At 44.6% G+C, this 19,826-nt stretch overlaps 1 protein-coding gene across 1 annotated transcript; it reads left to right on the top strand.

Moving 5' to 3' along the window:
* The first annotated feature begins 489 nt into the window (after positions 1–489).
* On the top strand, positions 490–19,429 carry F13B (coagulation factor XIII B chain). Its single transcript, XM_037150930.2, has 12 exons — positions 490–614; positions 2,413–2,613; positions 3,329–3,514; positions 4,482–4,658; positions 5,031–5,207; positions 6,995–7,174; positions 7,264–7,449; positions 8,847–9,029; positions 10,897–11,097; positions 11,826–12,008; positions 12,898–13,111; positions 17,642–19,429. Exons 1-12 carry the CDS (start codon positions 551–553, stop codon positions 17,676–17,678), a joined length of 1,989 nt encoding a protein of 662 aa, XP_037006825.2. The 5' UTR covers positions 490–550; the 3' UTR covers positions 17,679–19,429.
* The last annotated feature ends 397 nt before the right edge of the window (positions 19,430–19,826 follow it).

Here is a 19,826-nt window from a genome sequence, read left to right as displayed (position 1 = left end):
CCTGAGGATACATCACACCTGCCACCGAATAAACACAAACTCTTTGGAATTAGCTGTTATCATCAATAACATTGTTCTCTCATTGCTTAAAATGATTGAGGTCATTTTTCTCTGCAGTCAGTGTGACCGAGACAACACCGTATTTTAACAGTCGTTCATTAAATGCTGTCCAGAAGTTCTCCTTTCCACTTGATCAAAGGCGGCAGAGAAATCAGCAGTGAACTTTGCTCTGGACTTCTAATAGGGAATCCAGGTGAAAATGTACCCAGTTTGTTAGCCTGAGTTAATTATTTGTGCTGCTGCTCCTGTTGCCTTTTTAGGTTATCGCGGTCTCGTTGGATTCTGGCGTGAAAAGTACTGTCGGTGAACTTAGTTCCGTTATTTAATATCACTCAAAAATATTTTAGCTGAACCATTAGGCTTGTTTCCCAAAAACTTAGACGGATGTTGTAAATAATTAACTTTTTCTTGCAGAGAAGTATTATGTACTTACTGAAGAGTCCCAGGGCTTTCAAATTGTTAAAAATCTTTGTTAAGCGCACCATTGAAGATGAGATCAAAAGCCTTCGCTTTTATTATCCTATTAATCCTCTCAGGAGAACTCTATGCAGAAGGTAAAATTAATTTTTCCTACTCTTTATTCTCTCGAAATTATCCAAGGAAACTCTAATCTTCATTTAACTTGAGCTTTTAATACCTGAGGCTTTCATTTTTCTGTATCCACTTTATAAAAAAACATACTTCTTATAACTATAATTTGTTATAATATTTAGATAGGTTGCATCCCTTTGGGGAAAACATAGTGAGTGATTCTTATGGCAACACAACTTAGAAAAATGGAAGAAGACCCAAGACCCCTGGCATCTCCAGGACTCAGGGCACAGGAGAACAAGATGCAGGGATTTTAAGGGGGTTCAGGCTCACGGTGTGGCCATTCAGCAGCAGCAGTGCTACCCTCCGCAGTCACGCCCTAGTGCAATCCGTTCCTCGCACTGCAGACCTCGGGCCAACCCAATTCTCTGTCCATAAGGGGAGAGCGGAGTGGGGGGAATGTGTAAAAGCAAGAGCCATAAAGCAGCAGAAAGGTTTCCGGCTCTTGAAATTGATTCTCACCCTGATTTATTCACTAGTTGAAGTCAGTGAGTAGTGATTAGCAGGAGGACCCTCTCCTGGTGCCACAAACGAGGACACACTTGGGAGGGGAAGGGACTGTATTAACAGTCCCGAGGGACAGCAGTTGTGAGGGAGGACTGTTTAGATAAGCCAGTCGCTGTTGACTTGTACAGGTAAGAAATCTTTACTGTCCAAGGGCCCAGTGAGAGGTTAGTGGGGGGTGAGGTGCTGTAACCAGCTGATGGTGTTAGTCGGCTGCAGAGGTAGCTAGAAACTCAGCAGGTAATCCCATGTCGGACAGTCTGAGACGGCAAAGGAGGAAAGCCCAGTGAGTGGACTCTTCTAAAGTAAACCCCAGAGGGCATTTGTCAAAATAAAATGTCCAAATGCATTATAATTGCTCTCAGTTGAATAGTTTACTTCACATTTTCTATCAAAAAGAGGGTCTGCAATTAAAATTATGTAAGCGAAATAATTAGAATACACCCTCCTTTTATACACTTAATTGCACAATACGATAGCATTTGCCTGAATGTTTTCCTTTGGTTTTACTTTTCTGTCTAAATCAGGATAGAAAAGCCAGCTGAGACAGTTGCCTGTTAGATCTACCATGAAGACATTGCAATATTCCAGCACGTTCTGATTGTTATATGTTTAAAGTCTTCTTTTGCACACACAAAAGACGTATGTAAGCCACCTGAAGACAGACCATGATCTCCTGTTCCCACTCCGATCCCAGGTTTAATTACATGAAGTTGAACTTCACCCGTCCTAAACTTAGCTCCCCGGTACGCTGGCCAGGGCCACTCACGGCTGCGGAGGTGTGGCCGGTCCAGACTGGGGTGTGCGCTCTCTCCATCAAGACTCACCGCCACGTAGAGTTAGTCAGAAAAAAAAACAATGAAAAATATTTTTAACACACCGGGGCAAGTGAAACCTATTGTTGAAGTTACCTTTGACTGTCCCTTTTATTAATGCGGCTCCCAGCAACCCTCCAGTGACATGTGGCTTGCGTGTTGCTTCCGGTAGAAAGCACTGCTTTATGACGCCAGGGCTCTCCGCCCTGGCAGCGGCCTGCCCAGTGTCCATCGGGCTGCTTGTCCGGCGTTGGGGCCGGGTGCAGGTTAGGTCCGAATGGAAAGGATCGTCACAGAACTACTTCAAACCTGAGGTCGTAGAAATAAGTACTCGTCACCATGCCTGCAAACGCTTTGAAGTGCATGTCTTGTCGCTCGGCCACCAAGTTCATGGTCTTGGATCCGTTCTTCGGTTTCCAGCTTGATTCTTTTCTCATTTCAGAGAAGCCCTGTGGTCCTCCTCGTGTGAAAAATGGGAGGATTGCCTTATATTACTATACTTTTGAAAGTTTCTACTTTCCGATGAGTGTAAACCAAAAACTGTCATTTTCCTGCTTGGCGGGTCACACGACGCTCTCGGGGAAGCAAGAGGGGAGAACGGTGTGCACAGCCGAGGGCTGGTCCCCAGAGCCCTCCTGCTTCAGTAAGTCCCCGCCGCGCGTCTGCCTGACTCTTCGGTCACACGTACAAGGGGCCAAGACGAGGGTGACTCCTTTCAGTAGGGAACAGCGAAAGGACTGGTCCACTGTCTTTTTTCCCCTGCAAATGAAGGCATATTCTGAAATAATGTTTCTCCTTAAAATACTACTTTTTAATTTGCTCCTAATTCCCTGTCAAGAAAATCAAAATAATCACCGAAATCGATATGCCCCACATTGCAAGGAACAGAGACGCGACTGAGTAACTTTAAGTGCTCATGTGAAACCGGCCAAGTGCTGATGTGAGCGGAATCAGTCAAAGATCCAGGGAGTAGGAACGTGCTTTGGTTAATGATGTTAAAAGTCCTCAAACACAGTGGGCTTCAAAGAGTGGGAAGTAAATCCAAAAGATTCCTTTTTATTTGCCATTAATATATTCAGCCCTTTACTCTGGGTTTCTTCTAAAAGTAGGCGTGGGAGAGGGAAGAATGAGTATAAGAACTGAAGAATGATACAGTCAAACTGAATCAGTTCTTAAATACATTCGACGCAGAATACGTAGGTTGTTTCCAAAATTAAATGAAATCAAGGACTGTAGCGTGAACATTTTTCTCCTTAAAATTCCAAGAATAAGATTAAACTTTAGCCTCCATTTTGCAACTGAGTAGAAGACAAGCTTAATCTTGTCAAGTTAAGCAAAGGACCGTTTTTTTCCCATAGAAAAATGCACGAAGCCTGACCTGAGACATGGGCACATCTCCGAGGCAAAACTGTTGTACACAGTTCAGGAGACCATGCATTACCGTTGTAGCACAGGGTACAAAACCCCGGGGGGCCAGGACGAAGAAGCCGTGCGCTGTCTGGCCGAGGGGTGGTCTTCTCCGCCCACCTGCAGGAAGGAGCAGGGTAAGTGCCTAAGGATCATCTCCCAACCGGGTGAGAAGAGCTTAATGTGGCCGCTATTTTCATAGGTGGATGGGTGTTTCTATGGGCCATAATCGGATTTTCATAATGTCTGCAACTGTAGAAGGTCCTCCTATCATTTTTCTCAAAGGCCAGGTGTTTCCTTTACGCAAGGTTCTCAACTCCCACAACACAGGCAATCCGGTTGTTCTCACTTTACACCGGTAATAAAAAAGTTCAAGTGGAGCCCTGGCTGGGGCGGCTCAGTGGATTGAGTGCCGGTCTGCGAGCCAAAAGGTCGCTGGTAGGATTCCCAGTCAGGGCACGTGCCTGGGTCGTGGGCCAAGTCCCCCGGGGTTGGGGTGCGTGAGAGGCCATCGGTCCGTGCGTCTCACGCTTTGCTGTTTCTCTCCGTCTCTTTCTCTTTCCCTTCCCGTCTCTCTAATAATAAATAAATAAATAAAATCTTTAAAAAAAATTTGAAGAGGAAGAAGAGGAAAACACCTCCATAAACCCATGTCTTGCAACATATATAAATTACTATTTCCTCTTCTAGAGAATATACTGCAACCACGTACATTGTTTTCTGTTGCAGACTAATCTCAGATATACTTAAAATGATGCAATAATTTGAATGTGCATACTTTGGTAGAGTGTCGTAAGTTGTTTGAATCCTACAAATCCACAATGGCGCATGATCAAAAATTGTGGAGCCTTCTGTTGAACTTGGCTTTTGGTCAAACACACTAGACTTGAACTGCAAGACTAGAAGACGGGTGGAGCCAGGGCACAAGGTGTGTGAGATAAAAAGGAAACAGGCAAAGCGAACTTGGACTCCTTTCCATTTTCTCCAAGGCTTGATTCTGCCCTCTATCGTTATGATTCCGTGACAGTTCACTGGGAGGTTTGTTCTTGCTATTCCGAGTTCAGTGACGAAGTCCGCGACGTGAACACCTGTGCTTTCTGGTAGAGACATGCCTGGCCCCGGACTTGCACCATGGAAATTATTCCACGACACAGAGAAGGTTCCGTGTGAAGGACACAGTGCGCTACCAGTGTGAACCCGGCTACTTCGCTGCCGGGGGAGGGGCCACGGAGGAGGCTGAGTGTCGAGCCTATGGCTGGTCCCTCCCACCGAAATGCACCAGTAGGTTCTCGTCCCCAACACTCACTCTCTGAAAATGTCCTCTCAGGCAGCTGTGTGTATAAGTTGTGATACTAATTATGTTCAGTTTTATTATTTTTTTTTGCCTCTGCTTTTAATTATCTTGACTGTAGGCTTTGATCCTTAAAATCTGTGTCACAGGAAAGAAATTCTTTTAGCTCAAATAATTGAATTAAAACCAGCCTAATGATATTTAAGAAATATATAAATTGACAAGCTTCTATTTTATATAATAAAATATGGTGAATTCAGTAATTTCTCATCCAGATATGACATATAAGTGGTGGGTGAATTGTGTTCTAGCAAGAAAAATAACACTTCTTTGTGTTTTTATTTGTCTTTTTTTATTTTTAGAATTAAATTGCTCCTCTTTAAGATCAATAGAAAATGGTTATTTTCGTCCCGTCAAGCAAACCTATGAAGAAGGAGATGTAGTTCAGTTTTTCTGCAATGAAAATTATTACCTCAGTGGATCTGATTTAATTCAGTGCTATAACTTTGGCTGGTACCCAGAAGCTCCTGTATGTGAAGGTAATTTCTAAAATTTCACATGTACAAGTAAAATATCCTGTCTTTCTCCCCCTTTTTAAAATAAAATACTTCTATATTTTTTAAGTTCAAATTATATTTTCAATTACTGTTCACATTGAATATTATTCTGCATTCATTTCAATGGTACAACACAGTGGTTAGACAATCATATACTTTATAACATGGTTCCCCCCAAGTACCCACCTGGCACCACACAAAACTATGCTCCACTTCTATGAAAAAAATGTCTTTGATGGTACCTAATTCTTGTCCTTAGTGCTATTTTTTAAAAAATAAATATTGCCTTTGACATGAGTGCTATTTTCAGAAAACTTTAATCCAGTTAATCTAAAGATATCTTAAGTTTTGCACTAGATTGTAGGACGGATATGCAGTTTAAACTCATTTTTTAAAAGCAACCTCTTTTATAAAGTTTAAACCTCCGGTTATAACTAATACATTTTCCTAATAGGGAAGTACTAGATCTGACTATCCCGAGCTGGCAGCCTTGCGGGAAACTGTCTTGCGTGGCCGCGCATTTCCTGATGTGAAAGCACACTGCACTCCAAACTGGCCAGCGTGTCAAAGTGTGCTTGTATTTTCTCTGGTCACCAGTGGGTAGCAGGAGGCCCCCCTGTCGTAGCCTGGATAATGCCTCCCTGCCCGCCCATCCCTACCTGCAAAAGACATTCGTGTGGAGGGGGGAGAGGAACAATGGAGCCGGAGGCTGGAGTCACAGGAGAGAGGGGTCGTGAGTCAGGAATGCAGGTGACCTTCAGAAGCTCCAAAGAGCTCGATCGGACTCCCAGCTTCTCCTAAAACCCCCAGAAAGAATGAACCTCTCCTGACACCCAGTTTTAGCCCCTTGAAGCTGAGTCTGGACGTTGGCTTCTAGAACTATTGAAAAATAAACTTGTTATTGTACGCCACTGCATTGTGGTAATTAGCTGCAGCAGCTGTAGGAAATTAAGAGTCAGTATTTTATAAATTTAAGGACAGATTTTAATTCAGAGAGACACAAGTTCAAGAATACATCTTTCACTTACTAATAATTTGCTTGCTTTATAAGTTTTAATTTCTTTGAATATGAGAGGTGCTATAGTCCCCACTTGGTAAGGTTATTTTAGGGCTAGACAAGCCTGTGGATGTAAAGTGCTTGCAGTTTTACGGGTTTCTATCCCGCGTAGCCACGTCATCACAACCTTAGCAGCTTACAGCGCACCCTTGGGTCCTTGGACGGTGGCGGGGGTCAGTACGCCGGCGCAGCTCAGCCGGCTTCGTGTCTACCAGAGCGGCTGTTGGCTGGAGGGATGCTGTGGTCTCGTGTGAGGCTCTACTGCAGAAGAACTGGCCTCCGGGCTCACGGGGTTGCTGGTGGCGCCCAGGGCTCTGTGGGCTGCCGAACAGGGGGTGTGGGTCTCTTCTGGCTGTGCAGGGAGGCAGCGCCCCCTCCGCCCTGGCCTCCTAGAAGCTCACGATGGTGAGGCAGCTTGCTTCTCTCTGCAAGAAGGGCTTCGTGCTGTTAGGCCGCAAACCTTGTGTCCATCGCACACCCGTCCCTCCCGTCATCCGCTCTGTCTTCCGTGGGTTGGAAGCCAGGCTCCCTTCCTGCTCATGGGGACGATGTGCTGCAGGTTGCTGGACACTGGAGATGAGGGCGTGAGGCTGGAGTCTCTCCTCCCTGGTCCCTGCAGCCGTTCCCACAATGCACGCGCCTCCTAAATCTTTTATATTGCTTTCTTTTTTTGGTGATTAGATGGCTAAAAGTGCGGTTATTTTTCCCCCAGGGAGAAGAAACCGATGCCCTCCTCCACCGCTGCCTCCGAACTCCAAGATCCCGACCTACTCAACAGCCTACCACCACGGAGAAGCGGTTCGGTTAGAATGCGAGGCGGACTTTGAGATTCAGGGCTCAGAGGAGATTCGCTGTCACAGCGGGACCTGGACGGAGCCTCCAAAATGCGTTGGTTAGCGACACCTCCCCTAAGTTCTCCCCAAAAGGACACCGGCCTGTGTTGCTAAGGGGGTCCCTTCTCTCGCAATTGTGCCTTTTCAGAGGTGACGGAGAAGACAGCTTGTGGGGAGCCGCCCTCGGTGGAGAATGGCGCAGCAAACCTCCTCTCTAGGGTTTATTACAATGGAGACAAAGTGACCTACAGCTGTCAAAGCGGTTACGACCTCCGTGGACCAAAAGAAATAATCTGTAAAGGCGGGACCTGGACGAGCCCCCCCGAGTGTGTGGGTATGTGTGCCGTCTTAGCATCAGTGCCTGATTGTGTCAAAATTCCCATTCCCTGTAGTTCACCCATAGCCTCATGGCAGGAGACCACTGCAGACAGGAGTCTGAAACTGCTGTTTTTTGAATGTACGTTAGGCCTGACGCCCCTATCCGCCCTGTTGGATGCCACCACCTAGGAGATTTAAATGACAGCTTATTGGTGTCGTTGTGCTTTATTAAGGAGATGAGCAAGGACATGAAGGACTGAGGGACTGGCCATGACCTCTACCTACTTGTTCTTCTTTTATGTCCTACATTGCGTGTCCCACCTTTTGGTGTCTTTGGGCCACATTGGAAGAAGAGTTACCTTGGGCCACACATTAAATACATAAACACTAGCAAAAACTGAGGTGCAAAAAGAAAGGTTTTTTTTTAAAGATTTTATTTATTTATCTTTAGAGGGGAAGGGAAGGAGAGAGGGAGAGAAACATCAATGTATGGTTGCCTTTCATGCGTCCTCTGCTGGGAACTGGCCTGCAGGGAACCGGCCTGCAACCCCAGTATGTGCCCTGACTGGGAATCGAACCGCGATTGTCTGGTTCGCAGGCCCGCGCTCAATCCACTGAGCTACACCAGCCAGGGCAGAAAGGTTTTAAGTAAACTTATGACTTTGCATTGGGCTGCATTCATAGCCATCCTGGGCTGCAGTTGTGGCCCACGGGCTGCAGATGGGACACCCCTGCTAAGTCAGAGCGCTCTGCTCCTGACCCTGGGTCAGTCCTGCTGATAGTCCTCACACATGTGGCCCTTCTGAGCCTCCATCCTCTGAGATGGGTCCCTGGTCCTCCGTTTTACCGAAGGGCGCAGCCTGGCGTGCTCCCCCCCTTTTGTTTCTCCATCGGGTCCTGGAGGGGCCTCCAGAAACACGCCCACCGAGGGCATTTACTGCATAAAAGAAAAGCTAGTAGAGATGGTAGAGAAAGTAGCAGAGTTAGCGGGAGACTCTAAGGAGAAAGAGGAATGGAAATTTTGATCCCTGGGTTGACCGCCATCTGAGACGCAGGGAAAGGAGGAGAAAATGAACCTGGGAGATGACCAGGGACATAGTTAGACTTGCCCCTGATTGCCAGGTTCAAGAGCACTGCTTACCCTTCCACACCTTTTAAGAATATGTATATCATGACTCTTTCACAAGCCAGAAAAGTGAAAAACATTCATCCTCAATCTGGGGCAAAACATTTGCCGCTTGGTCTCGCTTAGGACATTTGACAAAAAGAGGAACAGAATAACACTTCTGGTCTCTGGTGAATTTAGACATCAGTCTTCTAAATGAGATGGTTCGGACCTTGGTGCACTGTTGTACGGGGAACTGTATTACGTCACCGCAGTCACAGGAATGTCGAAACCACCTTTTGTCTCAGCAAACAGGGAGACGTGTAAGCCCCCGCCTGACATTGCAAACGGGGCTGTTGTCGAGCGGTTACTGGTGAGCTATGCGGCGGGCTCCTCGGTGGAGTACAAGTGCCACCAGTACTACATTCTGAAGGGAGACGAAAGGTCTCGCTGTCAGCACGGCCAGTGGTCAGCCCCGCCTGTTTGCTTAGGTAAGACGCACTGAACGTTCTTCGAAAGCTTCCCCAGCTTCACTGAGACAAGTGATGTGTAACCTTGCGTCAGGGTGATGGCGTGATGCGCTTACAGAGCCTTGAGAAGGGACCAGAGTTGGGTGACTACATAGCCGTCCCCTCCCTAATTACCATTTTTGGTTGTTAATTTTAGACAGAGGGGGAGGGAGGGAGAAAGAGAAACATCAATGTGTGGTTGCCTCTCACATGTCCCCTACTAGAGACCTAGCCTGCAACCCAGGCATGTGCCTTGACTGGGAAGTGACCCTTTAGTTTGCAGGCCGGTGCTCAATCCACTGAGCTACACCAGCCAGGACTGTTGTTATTTTTGATGAGCGCATTTAATATCTACTCGCTTGGTAACTGTCAAGCATGCGAATGATTCTGTGAACTGATGTCACCATGCTGCACATCAGACCCTAGAACGTATTTCTCTTAGAATGTGTTGACCATTATGTTCGTATTTTTATGTGATTTTCATACAGTGTTTTGTAGCATGGACATAATAATGTGTAAATGTTTTCACACTTTTCCCTTATCATTTCTCTAAGCAGAAAATCTCCAATAGCTTAAGTTGTGGGACTGTATTAGTTCTTACCCAGCTACTTTAAAAAATTGCGGTAAAATATAAACAAAAAGCCTTATATTTTAACCACTTTTAAGGGTGCATTTCAGTGGCATTAAGTGTTTTTATGTGTTTTTGTGACTAATTACTTTTTGGGTTGCCTTTCTAAAATGTCCTATTAGTGTAGAACTCAACGTCTCTGCTTGTATGGTACTCAGGATGTCATTTAGAGACCCTAATCTATCTAATTCACTCTTTTAAAAAAAGATTTATTTTTTAGAGGGAGGAGAAGTGAGGGAGAAAGAGAGAAATGATATGTTACTTTTCACATGTCCCCAATCGGGGACCTGGCTCGAGACCCAGGCGTGTGCCCTGACCGGGAACTGAGCCTGCAGTCCTTCAGTTTGCAGACCAGCACTCGGTGCACTGAGCCACACCAGCCAGGGCTCCAATTCATCCTGTAGTACAGCGTATTATTATTAGTTCCTTTGCTACCACTTCTTTGCTTGAGTGCTCCGTCACCTTTTTTATACTTTGTTGAGCAAATAAAGATGTATTTGTAGTTACTCTAAATACATTTTGCATTGAGATGTGGTAGAGCTCGTGGTAATGTTTCCCGGAGAGAACTGGGGCAGCTGTCTAAACAAGTACCTAACTTTTGAGATAACTTCAAGAAAATAACATTCACTTGTCCTTTTCAGCGTCGAATTTTGCCTCATTTTATAACTTTGCTAGTCAGGGTGACATTTAAAAGTCATGTGACTGGTCACTGCAGTTGCAATTAACTTGGGGCATTGTGACTTCTACTAATAGTAATGATAAATTTCCTGGAAGTTAAAATCGTCATTCAATTAAAAGTATTAGCTCTGCAGACTACAAAAGCAAGGGAATATAATATTGTAATAACCGCGTATGGCATCAGATGGTTGCTAGACTGAGCAGGTGGTCACCGTGTAAGGTACATCCATGTCTAATTACTATGTCATACACCTGAGACTAATATAATGTTGCATGAAAACTGTACTGCAAACATTTTTTAAATTATAATAAAGTCAGTCATTACAATTTTGAATATCACGAAGAAGACAGGAAGTGTGTAAACCCATTTGGTAGTAATGAAAAGTAAGTGCTCATTCTGTATATGTTGGAGGTGGTCGAATCGTGATAAATGTCAAATATCCAGTGTCGCCGTCCTGCTTGTCCCTGTCTCTATTTTGGGACGGTGTCCCGTTCACAGTGGCCAGGTGAGTGCAGGGTGGAAAGGAGTGTTGTGTCTTACAGAGCCGTGCACTGTGAGCGAGGAGGCCATGGAGACGAACAACATACAGGTGAAGTGGAAATATGCCGGGAAGGTCTTGCACGGAGACTTGATAGACTTCGTGTGCAAAGAGGGGTTCGATCCGTCTCCATCCACCCCACTGTCTGCATTGTCCGTGCAGTGCAACAGGGGGCACGTGACATACCCCTTATGTGTGAGAAAAGGTAAAACAACAGCGCTTTCCACAGCTTTTCAAGGGGTCAATATCGCCCCTTGGATTCCAAGTGTAAGACCCAAAGCGATTTGCCACCATCGCCTTCGAATCTATAAAACTGGGAGTGGTCTGATCAGTTTCCAGTCAGCCCATTGCCTTACTTAGGGAGGGAGACTCTGCTGACCTCACTTAATTTCAATCAGTCAGGATGATAAAGGGAGAAATCCAGAAGTTGTGCAAATGCCATCAAGACTATGCAAGGATCGACCGCCCTCACTAGAGCGATCAACAACTCCAAGACATGGCTCACCTTGGGGCTTGCTGGGGAGTGTCCTCTCAGAAGGGGGTTTGGTGCAAAGGGACAGATCCATGTGCTCCTTGGACCTAAAACTCTGACGTGTAAGAAGAAAAAAAGGAAGAGAATATGTAAAGGGTGGCTTCAGAATCAGTTGCATACACTTTCACTTTCAGCTAGGTAGAACGAGAGAAATAAAATCATGATAGTCAAGCCTTGGCTAATTTTAAATGTATATTTAAATACCATAATATGAGATTCTAACGGCAACAGTAAATTTGGTATTATGAAGTCATTGCAGAAATGCTCCTGATATTTAAAATTTATTCAAGAGCCAGCTTAGCTTCTACATGATTCTCCATGAAATATTTCATTGTCTTTCTGTAGCAATGACAAGAGCACCCGACACAGGTTACAGCATCTCCTTGTACGTACTTTTGCAGAATCTAAAGGAACGTGTGCATCTCCTCCGCTTATTGCAAATGGAGTCACTGTTCAATCAAAATTGGAGCCCTATGAAAACGGCTCCTCGGTGGAATACAGGTGTTCCCAGTTCTACTTCCTACAAGGGTCTAAAGAGTCCTACTGTTTAGAAGGAGTGTGGACGGCACCTCCCTCCTGTTTAGGTACGTGCTGCTATTCACGTCTCTATTGGATAAAATAAAATGACCTTCTCTTTCACTTCCGGTTCTCTTTGATTTGTTCCAACACGAATATAATGCTCGACATCCTACATTTGCATTATTTTGCTAGAAGGCTTATTTAATCCCTAGTTTCTATTCTTCCCTCGGTGATTTTCAGCCAGTGTGCCACGTGAATTTCTAAAACTTGCAATACCTGACTGTTTATTCCGGGGGGCTCCCCTCTTTTCCCCTTACATTGTCAGATGAAACAATGACAACACTCAATACAAAAACAGCCGCCATTGTGAATGAATGAAAATTAGACTTACTTTTTTGTCAGATTGGCAAAAATATGTAATACATATTGTGCTGTGATGCAGAATTTTAGGAATCTGTATATGTGTGCCATGAGATTTTTAAAAAGGTAGATAACTACTGCTCTAGGTGGTAAATAATTATAGCCCAGCTTGCTTGGACTGATCCTTGTTAGGTACACGCCATCCATGAGGTCGGTACTGGTGGGGTATGGGGTGGTCAGATCCATGAGCCGTGGTGGTCAGGATAAATGTGTTAGTGATGAGCGCTCAGTGTGATTGGTACTGTAACAGAAAGATGAGTATGATGTAGAAACACAGGTAGGAGTGGCCTCCTCCATCCAGAAAGATGAGGCAAGTCACTGTCTTCTTAGCTCCTCCATCACGGTGGAGCACAGAGAAAAATGACGGTGGGTTTTCCATGAGCTCTGAACAGGTTTTCTAACGCAGACGTTGACTGTCTAACGTTTCTGGCCTGCTAATGCCCGGAGATGTTGAGGTTATCATGAGGAGAGAACACAATACTTCCTGGTAGTACCAACACGTATCGAGATAAATTCTTTCTTTTTCTCTTCCAGAGCCCTGCAGCTTATCTTTCAGTGAAATGGCACAAAACAATTTACTCCTGAAGTGGAGTTTCGACAACAGACCATTTATCATCCACGGCGAGTATGTGGAGTTTGTTTGCCAAGGAGACAGTGTTCTGCCCGAGTTATCTGGTGCGGGGTCTGCACTGAGAGTGGTTTGTGACCGGGGGCAGCTGAGATACCCCAGATGTGTCCAGAGAGAAAGGTAACAACGGCTGCTTCGTTTGGGTCATGCTGTTCGTCAGGGGGGCATCCTGTTGTAAGTTTCAGGAATACTAGGTTGTGGGGCACTTGCAGGTTCTGGACGTTATAAAGGAAAACAAGAATTTCCTTCATTTTTTTAAACCACGCGAGCGCCTGGAAGGATTCATTAATTCAACAAGCTTCCTGAGTTGTCTGAACCCACAGCAGTGTGTGCTTTGTGATACACACGCCACTTTGGCAATTTGGTAAATAAATCAATTCGTACACGCGATATTAAAATGTAGAAGAATTAACCTGGGTTCTGAGCTAGACAATCATATTTTCCCTCACTTCCCAGCATAAGTTAATGGATAATTAATAAAGACTGGAAACACAGTTGTACCAACCTTTCTACTGATTGATGAGCAGGTACATAACAATGATTAAAATTATGGTATTTAGTATCAGGAACAAATTTCTACATGCAAATTTAACATCCCTGGCTGGAGTTTTTTTATATGAAAAGTTAAAAAATAGATTTTCAACTTTTTTTTCTTTTTGTTTTTTAATATATTTTATTGATTATGCCATTACAGTTGTTCTATTTCCCCCCTTCATTTCCCTTCACCTGCACACCCCTCTCCCACCATTCCCCGCCTTTAGTTTATGACCACGAGTCTCAAGTTCTTTAGATTCTATATTTCCCATACTATTCTTGCCCTCCCCACTATCTATTTTCTACCTATTGTCTATGTTACTTATTTTCTGTAGCTTATTGCCCCTTCTCCTTCTCCCACTCCCCTGTTGCTAACCCTCCATGTGATCTTCATTTCTATGGTTCTGCTCCTGATCTAGCTGTCCTCTTAATTTGCTTTTGTTTTAAGTGTGGTTGTTAATAACTCTGAGTTTGCTGTCCTTTCACTGTTCATCTTTTTCATCTTCTTTTTCTTAGATAAGTCCCTTTAACATTTCATAGAATAAGGGCTTGTTGATGATGAACTCCTTGAATTTGATCTTATCTGAGAGGCACTTTATCTGCCCTTCCATTCTAAATGAAAGCTTTGCTGGATAGAGTAATCTTGGTTGTAGGTCTTTAAATTTCATGACTTGGAATACTTCTTTCCAGCCCCTTCTTGCCTGTAAGGTCTCTTTTGAGAAATCCACTGACAGTCTGATGGGAACTCCTTTGTAGGTGACTGTCCCCTTATCTCTTGCTGCTTCTAGGATTCTCTCCTTCATTTTAATCTTGGCTAATGTAATGATGATGTGCCTTGGTGTGTTCCTTCTTGGGTCCAACTTCTTTGGGACTCTCTGAGCTTCCTCGATTTCCTGGAAGTCTATTTTCTTTGGCAGAATAGGGAAATTCTCCTTTATTATTTGTTCAAATAAGTTGTCCACTCGTGGCCGTTCCTCTTCCCCTTCTGGTACCCCTATAATTCAGATGTTGGAATGTTTAAAGATGTCCTGAAGGTTCCTAAGCCTCTCCTCATTTTTTTCTTTTTTTTTTAAATTTATTTATTTTTTTAAATTGATTATGCTGTTACAGTTGTTCTATTCCCCCCTTCATTCCCCTCCACCCTGCCCCCCCATCCCCACCATTACCCCCCTTTAGTTTATGTCTATGTGTCTCAAGTCCTTTAGGTTCTATATTTCCCATGCTATTCTTGCCCCCCCCCATCTATTTTCTATCTACTGTCTATGCTACTTATTTTCTGTACCTTCTCCCCCCATCTCCTCCTCCCACTTCCCTGTTGCTAACCCTCCTTGAGATCTTCATTTCTATATTTCCACTCCTAATCTAGCTGTTCTTTTAGTTTGCTTTCGTTTTAGGTGTGGTTGTTAATAACTGTGAGCTTGTTGTCCTTTCACTGTTCATGTTTCTTTAACTTCTTTTTCTTAGATAAGTCCCTTTAACATTTCATATAATAAGGGCTTGGTGATGATGAACTCCTTGAATTTGGTCTTATCTGAGAAGCACCTTATCTGTCCTTCCATTCTAAATGAAAGTTTTGCTGGATAGAGCAATCTTGGTTGTAGGTCTTTAGATTTCATGACTTGGAATATTTCTTTCCAGCCCCTTCTTGCCTGTAAGGTCTCTTTTGAGAAATCTGCTGACAGTCTGATGGGGACTCCTTTGTAGGTGATTGTCCCCTTAGCTCTTGCTGCTTCTAGGATTCTCTCCTTCATTTTAATTTTGGCTAATGTAATTATGATATGCCTTGGTGTGTTTCTTCTTGAGTCCAACTTTTTTGGTACTCTCTGGGCTTCTTGGATTTCTTGGAAGTCTATTTCCTTTGCCAGATTGGGGAAATTTTCTTTTATTATTTGTTCAAATAGTTTTTCCACTGGTGGTTGTGTCTTTCCCCCTTTTGGTACCCCTATAACTCGGATATTGGAGCGTTTAAAGATGTCCTGGAGGTTCCTAAGCCTCTCCTCATTTCTTTGAATTCTTGCTCCTTGACTCTTTTCTGTTTGGCCATTATTTGCTTTCTTCTGATCCACTCCATTGATTTGAGTCCCAGTTTCCTTTTCATCTCTATGGGTTTCCTGTGGAATTCCATTCATTTCCCTTAATTTAGCCTTCATATGTTTCTCTAATTTGTGGCTATAATCAACCAGATCTGTGAGGAAGCTGATGGCCAGTGTTTTAAACTGTGCGTCTGAGAGTTTTGCTATTTCTTCGTCACTTAGATTTATCTCTGGGGCTTTGAGGTCTTCCTGGGACATTTTTGGTCTGTTCTGGCCCTTTAAATGTGAGAAGCGGCGGCTTGGACTCCCAGGTCGCTGGGTTGTGACGCTGTATGTGGGGGCGTGGTCAGAGCAGGGAAATGGCGGCGCCCTCTATCGCCGCTACAGCCCTCTATCGCCGCCGCCGCCGCCGCGGCCGGTCCAACCGCCCACTTCCTCGTCTGTCTGCTCGCCCACAAATAGGCAACCGAAGTCAACACGCTGCACCGCCTCCCCACTGTCTCCTCTGCAGTCGCTCACCCGGTGAGTTGCTCGGTCGTTCACTAAGTCCAATCCTGCGTTTGGAACCCGTGCGTCTGGATTCGCGCGTCTGGATTCCGCGCCCGGGTCCGACTGAGTCCTCCTTTGCAACTCCTCACCAGACGCTGGTTTTGCCCCTTACCGGTCGGGCTGAAGAATTTGTTGTTAGCGGACTTCCGAAAAGTTCAGTTTTCCGTGTTCTGGTTGTGTTTTCTGATGCTATTATTTAGTTGTCCCTAAACTTGGTTGTGTGAGGAGGCACGGCACATCCACCTAAACCTCCATCTTGGCGGAAGTCTCCTCTCCTCATTTTTTTCAATTCTTGTTTCTTCATCCTTTTCTGTTTGGTCATTTTTTTTCTCCTTCTGGCCCACTCCTTTGATTTGAGTCCCAGTTTCCTTTCCATTACTATTGGTTTCCTGTGCATTTCCCTTCATTTCAATTAGTTTAGCCTTCATTTGTTCCTCTAATTTATGACTAAAGTCAACGTGTTCTGTGAGCATCCTGATCACCAGTGTTTTGAAGTGTACATCTGAAAGTTTGGCTATCTCTTGGTCGCTTAGAGTTATGGGCTCTGTGGCTTTGAGCTGGTCTTCTTGTGCCATGTTTTGACCTGTTTGTGCCTGTTACGTATGAGGAGCGGAGCCTTAGGTGTTCACCAGGGTGGGGCCACCCAGGTCGCTGGTTTGTGAGGCTGTATGTGGGGGTGGGGTCAGAGAGGGACAATACTAGTCCCCTCTGCTGCTTCCTGCCACTGGGGCCCGTGTGGTCTGTCTCAGTCTCATTGCTCGCTCCTTCACTGGTTTATCTGGGCGCCAATGTGTGACCTCGGTCATACCTCAGTAGCAGCCCTGCTGCTACTCCACACCTTGGATCCATCCACGGCTGCCTGCCCGCCTGGGTCGTGCGCCCAGGTCAGTCTGGTGGATCTTTCCTGGCTGACCCCGCTCTGCTGCTGGCTCTGCCCCTCTTACCAGTTTGGCTGAAAGGTTCGTTATTGTCAGACTTCCGTGTAGTTCAATTTTCTGAGGTTTGGCTGCGTTTTTGTTGCTAAAACTTTGTTGTTTTTATACTTGGTTGTGTGAGAAGGCACAATTTTTCCACCTATGCCTCCATCTTGGCGGAAGTCTGTCTCAGATTTTCAACTTCTTGATAAATGTAAAACCACCTGTTTTTTTGAAAAGTATTAAGATAACACAATAAAATAATGTGTGCAAACTTTTTTATTTTTAATCGTGATAAAACTAAAAAGAGAAAAATGTTATATATTATTTAAATGTTTCAGTGCATCTTGGATTTCTAATTTTTAAGAGAAAATAAGTAAATAACTTAGAAAAATGGAATATAAAACAGTGCTAATGTAGTAAACGATATTAAATTTATAAAAAGGAATGGGTGGCCTAATTTTTTCAATTGTGGTTTTATGCTTTAGAAGTACCTAGTCAAAAATAACAACTAATTATATGAATTATCAAAGGGCTAAGACTGTAATAAATATAAACAGAAATGATGCCTGTTTCATAAATCTCTCTCTCCTCCCCCCATCCTCTACCCCCCTGTCCAGTTCACCACTTTATCATCAAGAACCCTTAAGGACATAAATTGAGTGGCAGAAGAATTGTATTCCAACACATCATAAAATTGTTTGAGAAATGTAATTTTTAGAAGAAAAATGCTGGACTAGAAACCTCTAAGTTTTCACTTACCTGGGAGTTCGAATCTATATAATTTATGATAAACATTTTCTTCACCTAGAAATAAAAACCAGAGCAAGTCTTTTGATTTCTAGTTTGTCATCTATTATATTGTTGATTGGCACATCAAAATATTTGTCTCCTATTGTCCATTTACTCCCATTATTTTTAATTCAATCTTTGAGTCAATATTTAAAAAAACAGTAATGATAAGAAACTCTACCTTGTATTAAAACATTTTCTTCAGTGAAGAGGAGACTTTTTGACAGTCACTGATTGAATGAGACACTAGAGTGGTTTTTGAAGAGACACAGGTGACTGTAATAACAGAAGACTGATCTGACAGAGGCCATGGAAAAGAACTTGGGGCAGTGACGTCCTCATCTGTACCAGCTTTGGTGGTCAGTCACGTGGGAGGTGGCAGTGGAGACAGCACCCAGGAGCTGGAGGGAAGAGAGATACAGGACGTGAAGTCATCTGGACTTCATGTCTGGTCAGGTACCGGACCAGACATGGAGTAGGAGCCATGGAGCCAGAGAAAAGGCTCCAGGAGGCCCGCTTGGTCTCTGGCTTGACTGAGTGGATGGGGTTCTGTCTCCATGGGACAGGACGCATTGGAGGAGGAAGCACTGTAACCCAATGGCGAGCAGATGCAGATGTTTGCATGAAAAATGTCATTGCCAAACAACAAGATGAAGGGAGCAGTTGATTCTCATGGTTAATGCTGTGATACATCACCAAGATTCCCTTCAGAAACGACTTTCTCTGCAGTGGCTGGGAGTTCAAAATGATCAGCTCCCTAAGGGGTCTGAACTCCTGTAGGGGGGCCTGAATTGGTGAGTGGTCAGCAGTGGTTTTAAAGAAAAGACCCCTCACCCCAGCTTAGACTAACTCTAAAGGGTTGGCCCATCTTCGAAGTGCTCCATAAAGGTGGCAGACACCACCGTTAGAAACTTGTTTGCTGTTCAGCTTGTCCATCCTGTCGCCTTCTTTCCCTTCCTCAGGGGGGTGCGGGATCCAAAGAGTAGTCCCTAAACAACCTCTTGGCTGCTGATCTCCATCTCACACCCTGCTTCCCTGGAAACCCGAACCGTGGCAGCCATACAAGCGGGGCAGTCAGAGGAGAGTCCTGGTTGGAGCTTGGGTGGAAAAGTTGAAGCAATTCAGAAGTACCGCTTGGAAGTTACAAAATTGTCATGAGGAAGCTAAGTGCAGAGTAGGAAATATAGTCAATGATATTGGGATGACCACACAGACAGTGCCAGGTGGGTGCTGGAAATGTCGGGGGAACACTTTGTAACGTGTGTGATTGTCTAAGCACTATGCTGGGCGTCTGCAGCTAGCACAAAATAATATGGAGTGGAAACCGAAATTTAAATTTCTTTTTAAATTAGAAAATTGATAAAAAGGAACAGAGCACCTACATAATTCAGAGTCATCGGTTAGATGTCTATTAGAGCAAAGGTGGCACACAGATTAGGGGCAGGCCCAGCTCAGGGCTCTGAGAGGCTCCGGGTTTAGTGACTGGCGGTAGGAAAGCTGTCACTATAACCGAGGGACCTGTTAGGGAAGACTGAGCTGGTCCAGGGGAGACGGCCCACATTCCCCATCGCCTTTGAAGGAACAGCATCATCACCTGGCAACTGAGACTTGTGGCAGGGTGAGGAATAAAAATATAAGGCCCCCCAAAACAGAGACATGGCTGTCACGTGTTTGTCTGTAAGTATCAGAGTGAAGGGACAGAGGTAGGTAGCCCGGTAGGGGGAGGCAGTGACGAAGGAGGTCTTTTCGCATAAAGCAGGTGAAAAAAATGAGCATCTTCAAATGAAATGGGAAGGGGTCAGGAAGGTCAGGGGGAAGATACAGAGGGTGTTTGCAAATGGATCGCAGATGGTTCTGATCGAGTGGAAAGAGTTGGGACTCCAGACCCAAGTACAGAAAGACTCGTTCGTGGTTGGAGGAGGAACTGGGATTGGGGACGGAATGAGGTGATTCATGACTTATGGCTTCTATGTCCTCTGTGAAGGGAGAAGCCATCTATTGAGGATGAGGAAG

The sequence above is a fragment of the Artibeus jamaicensis genome, unplaced genomic scaffold (genome assembly GCF_021234435.1).
Source record: "Artibeus jamaicensis isolate MK-2021 breed Jamaican fruit bat unplaced genomic scaffold, CSHL_Jam_final scaffold_754, whole genome shotgun sequence".
NCBI classification, from domain to species: domain Eukaryota; kingdom Metazoa; phylum Chordata; class Mammalia; order Chiroptera; family Phyllostomidae; genus Artibeus; species Artibeus jamaicensis.
This window is presented reverse-complemented; position numbering and strand designations above follow the sequence as displayed.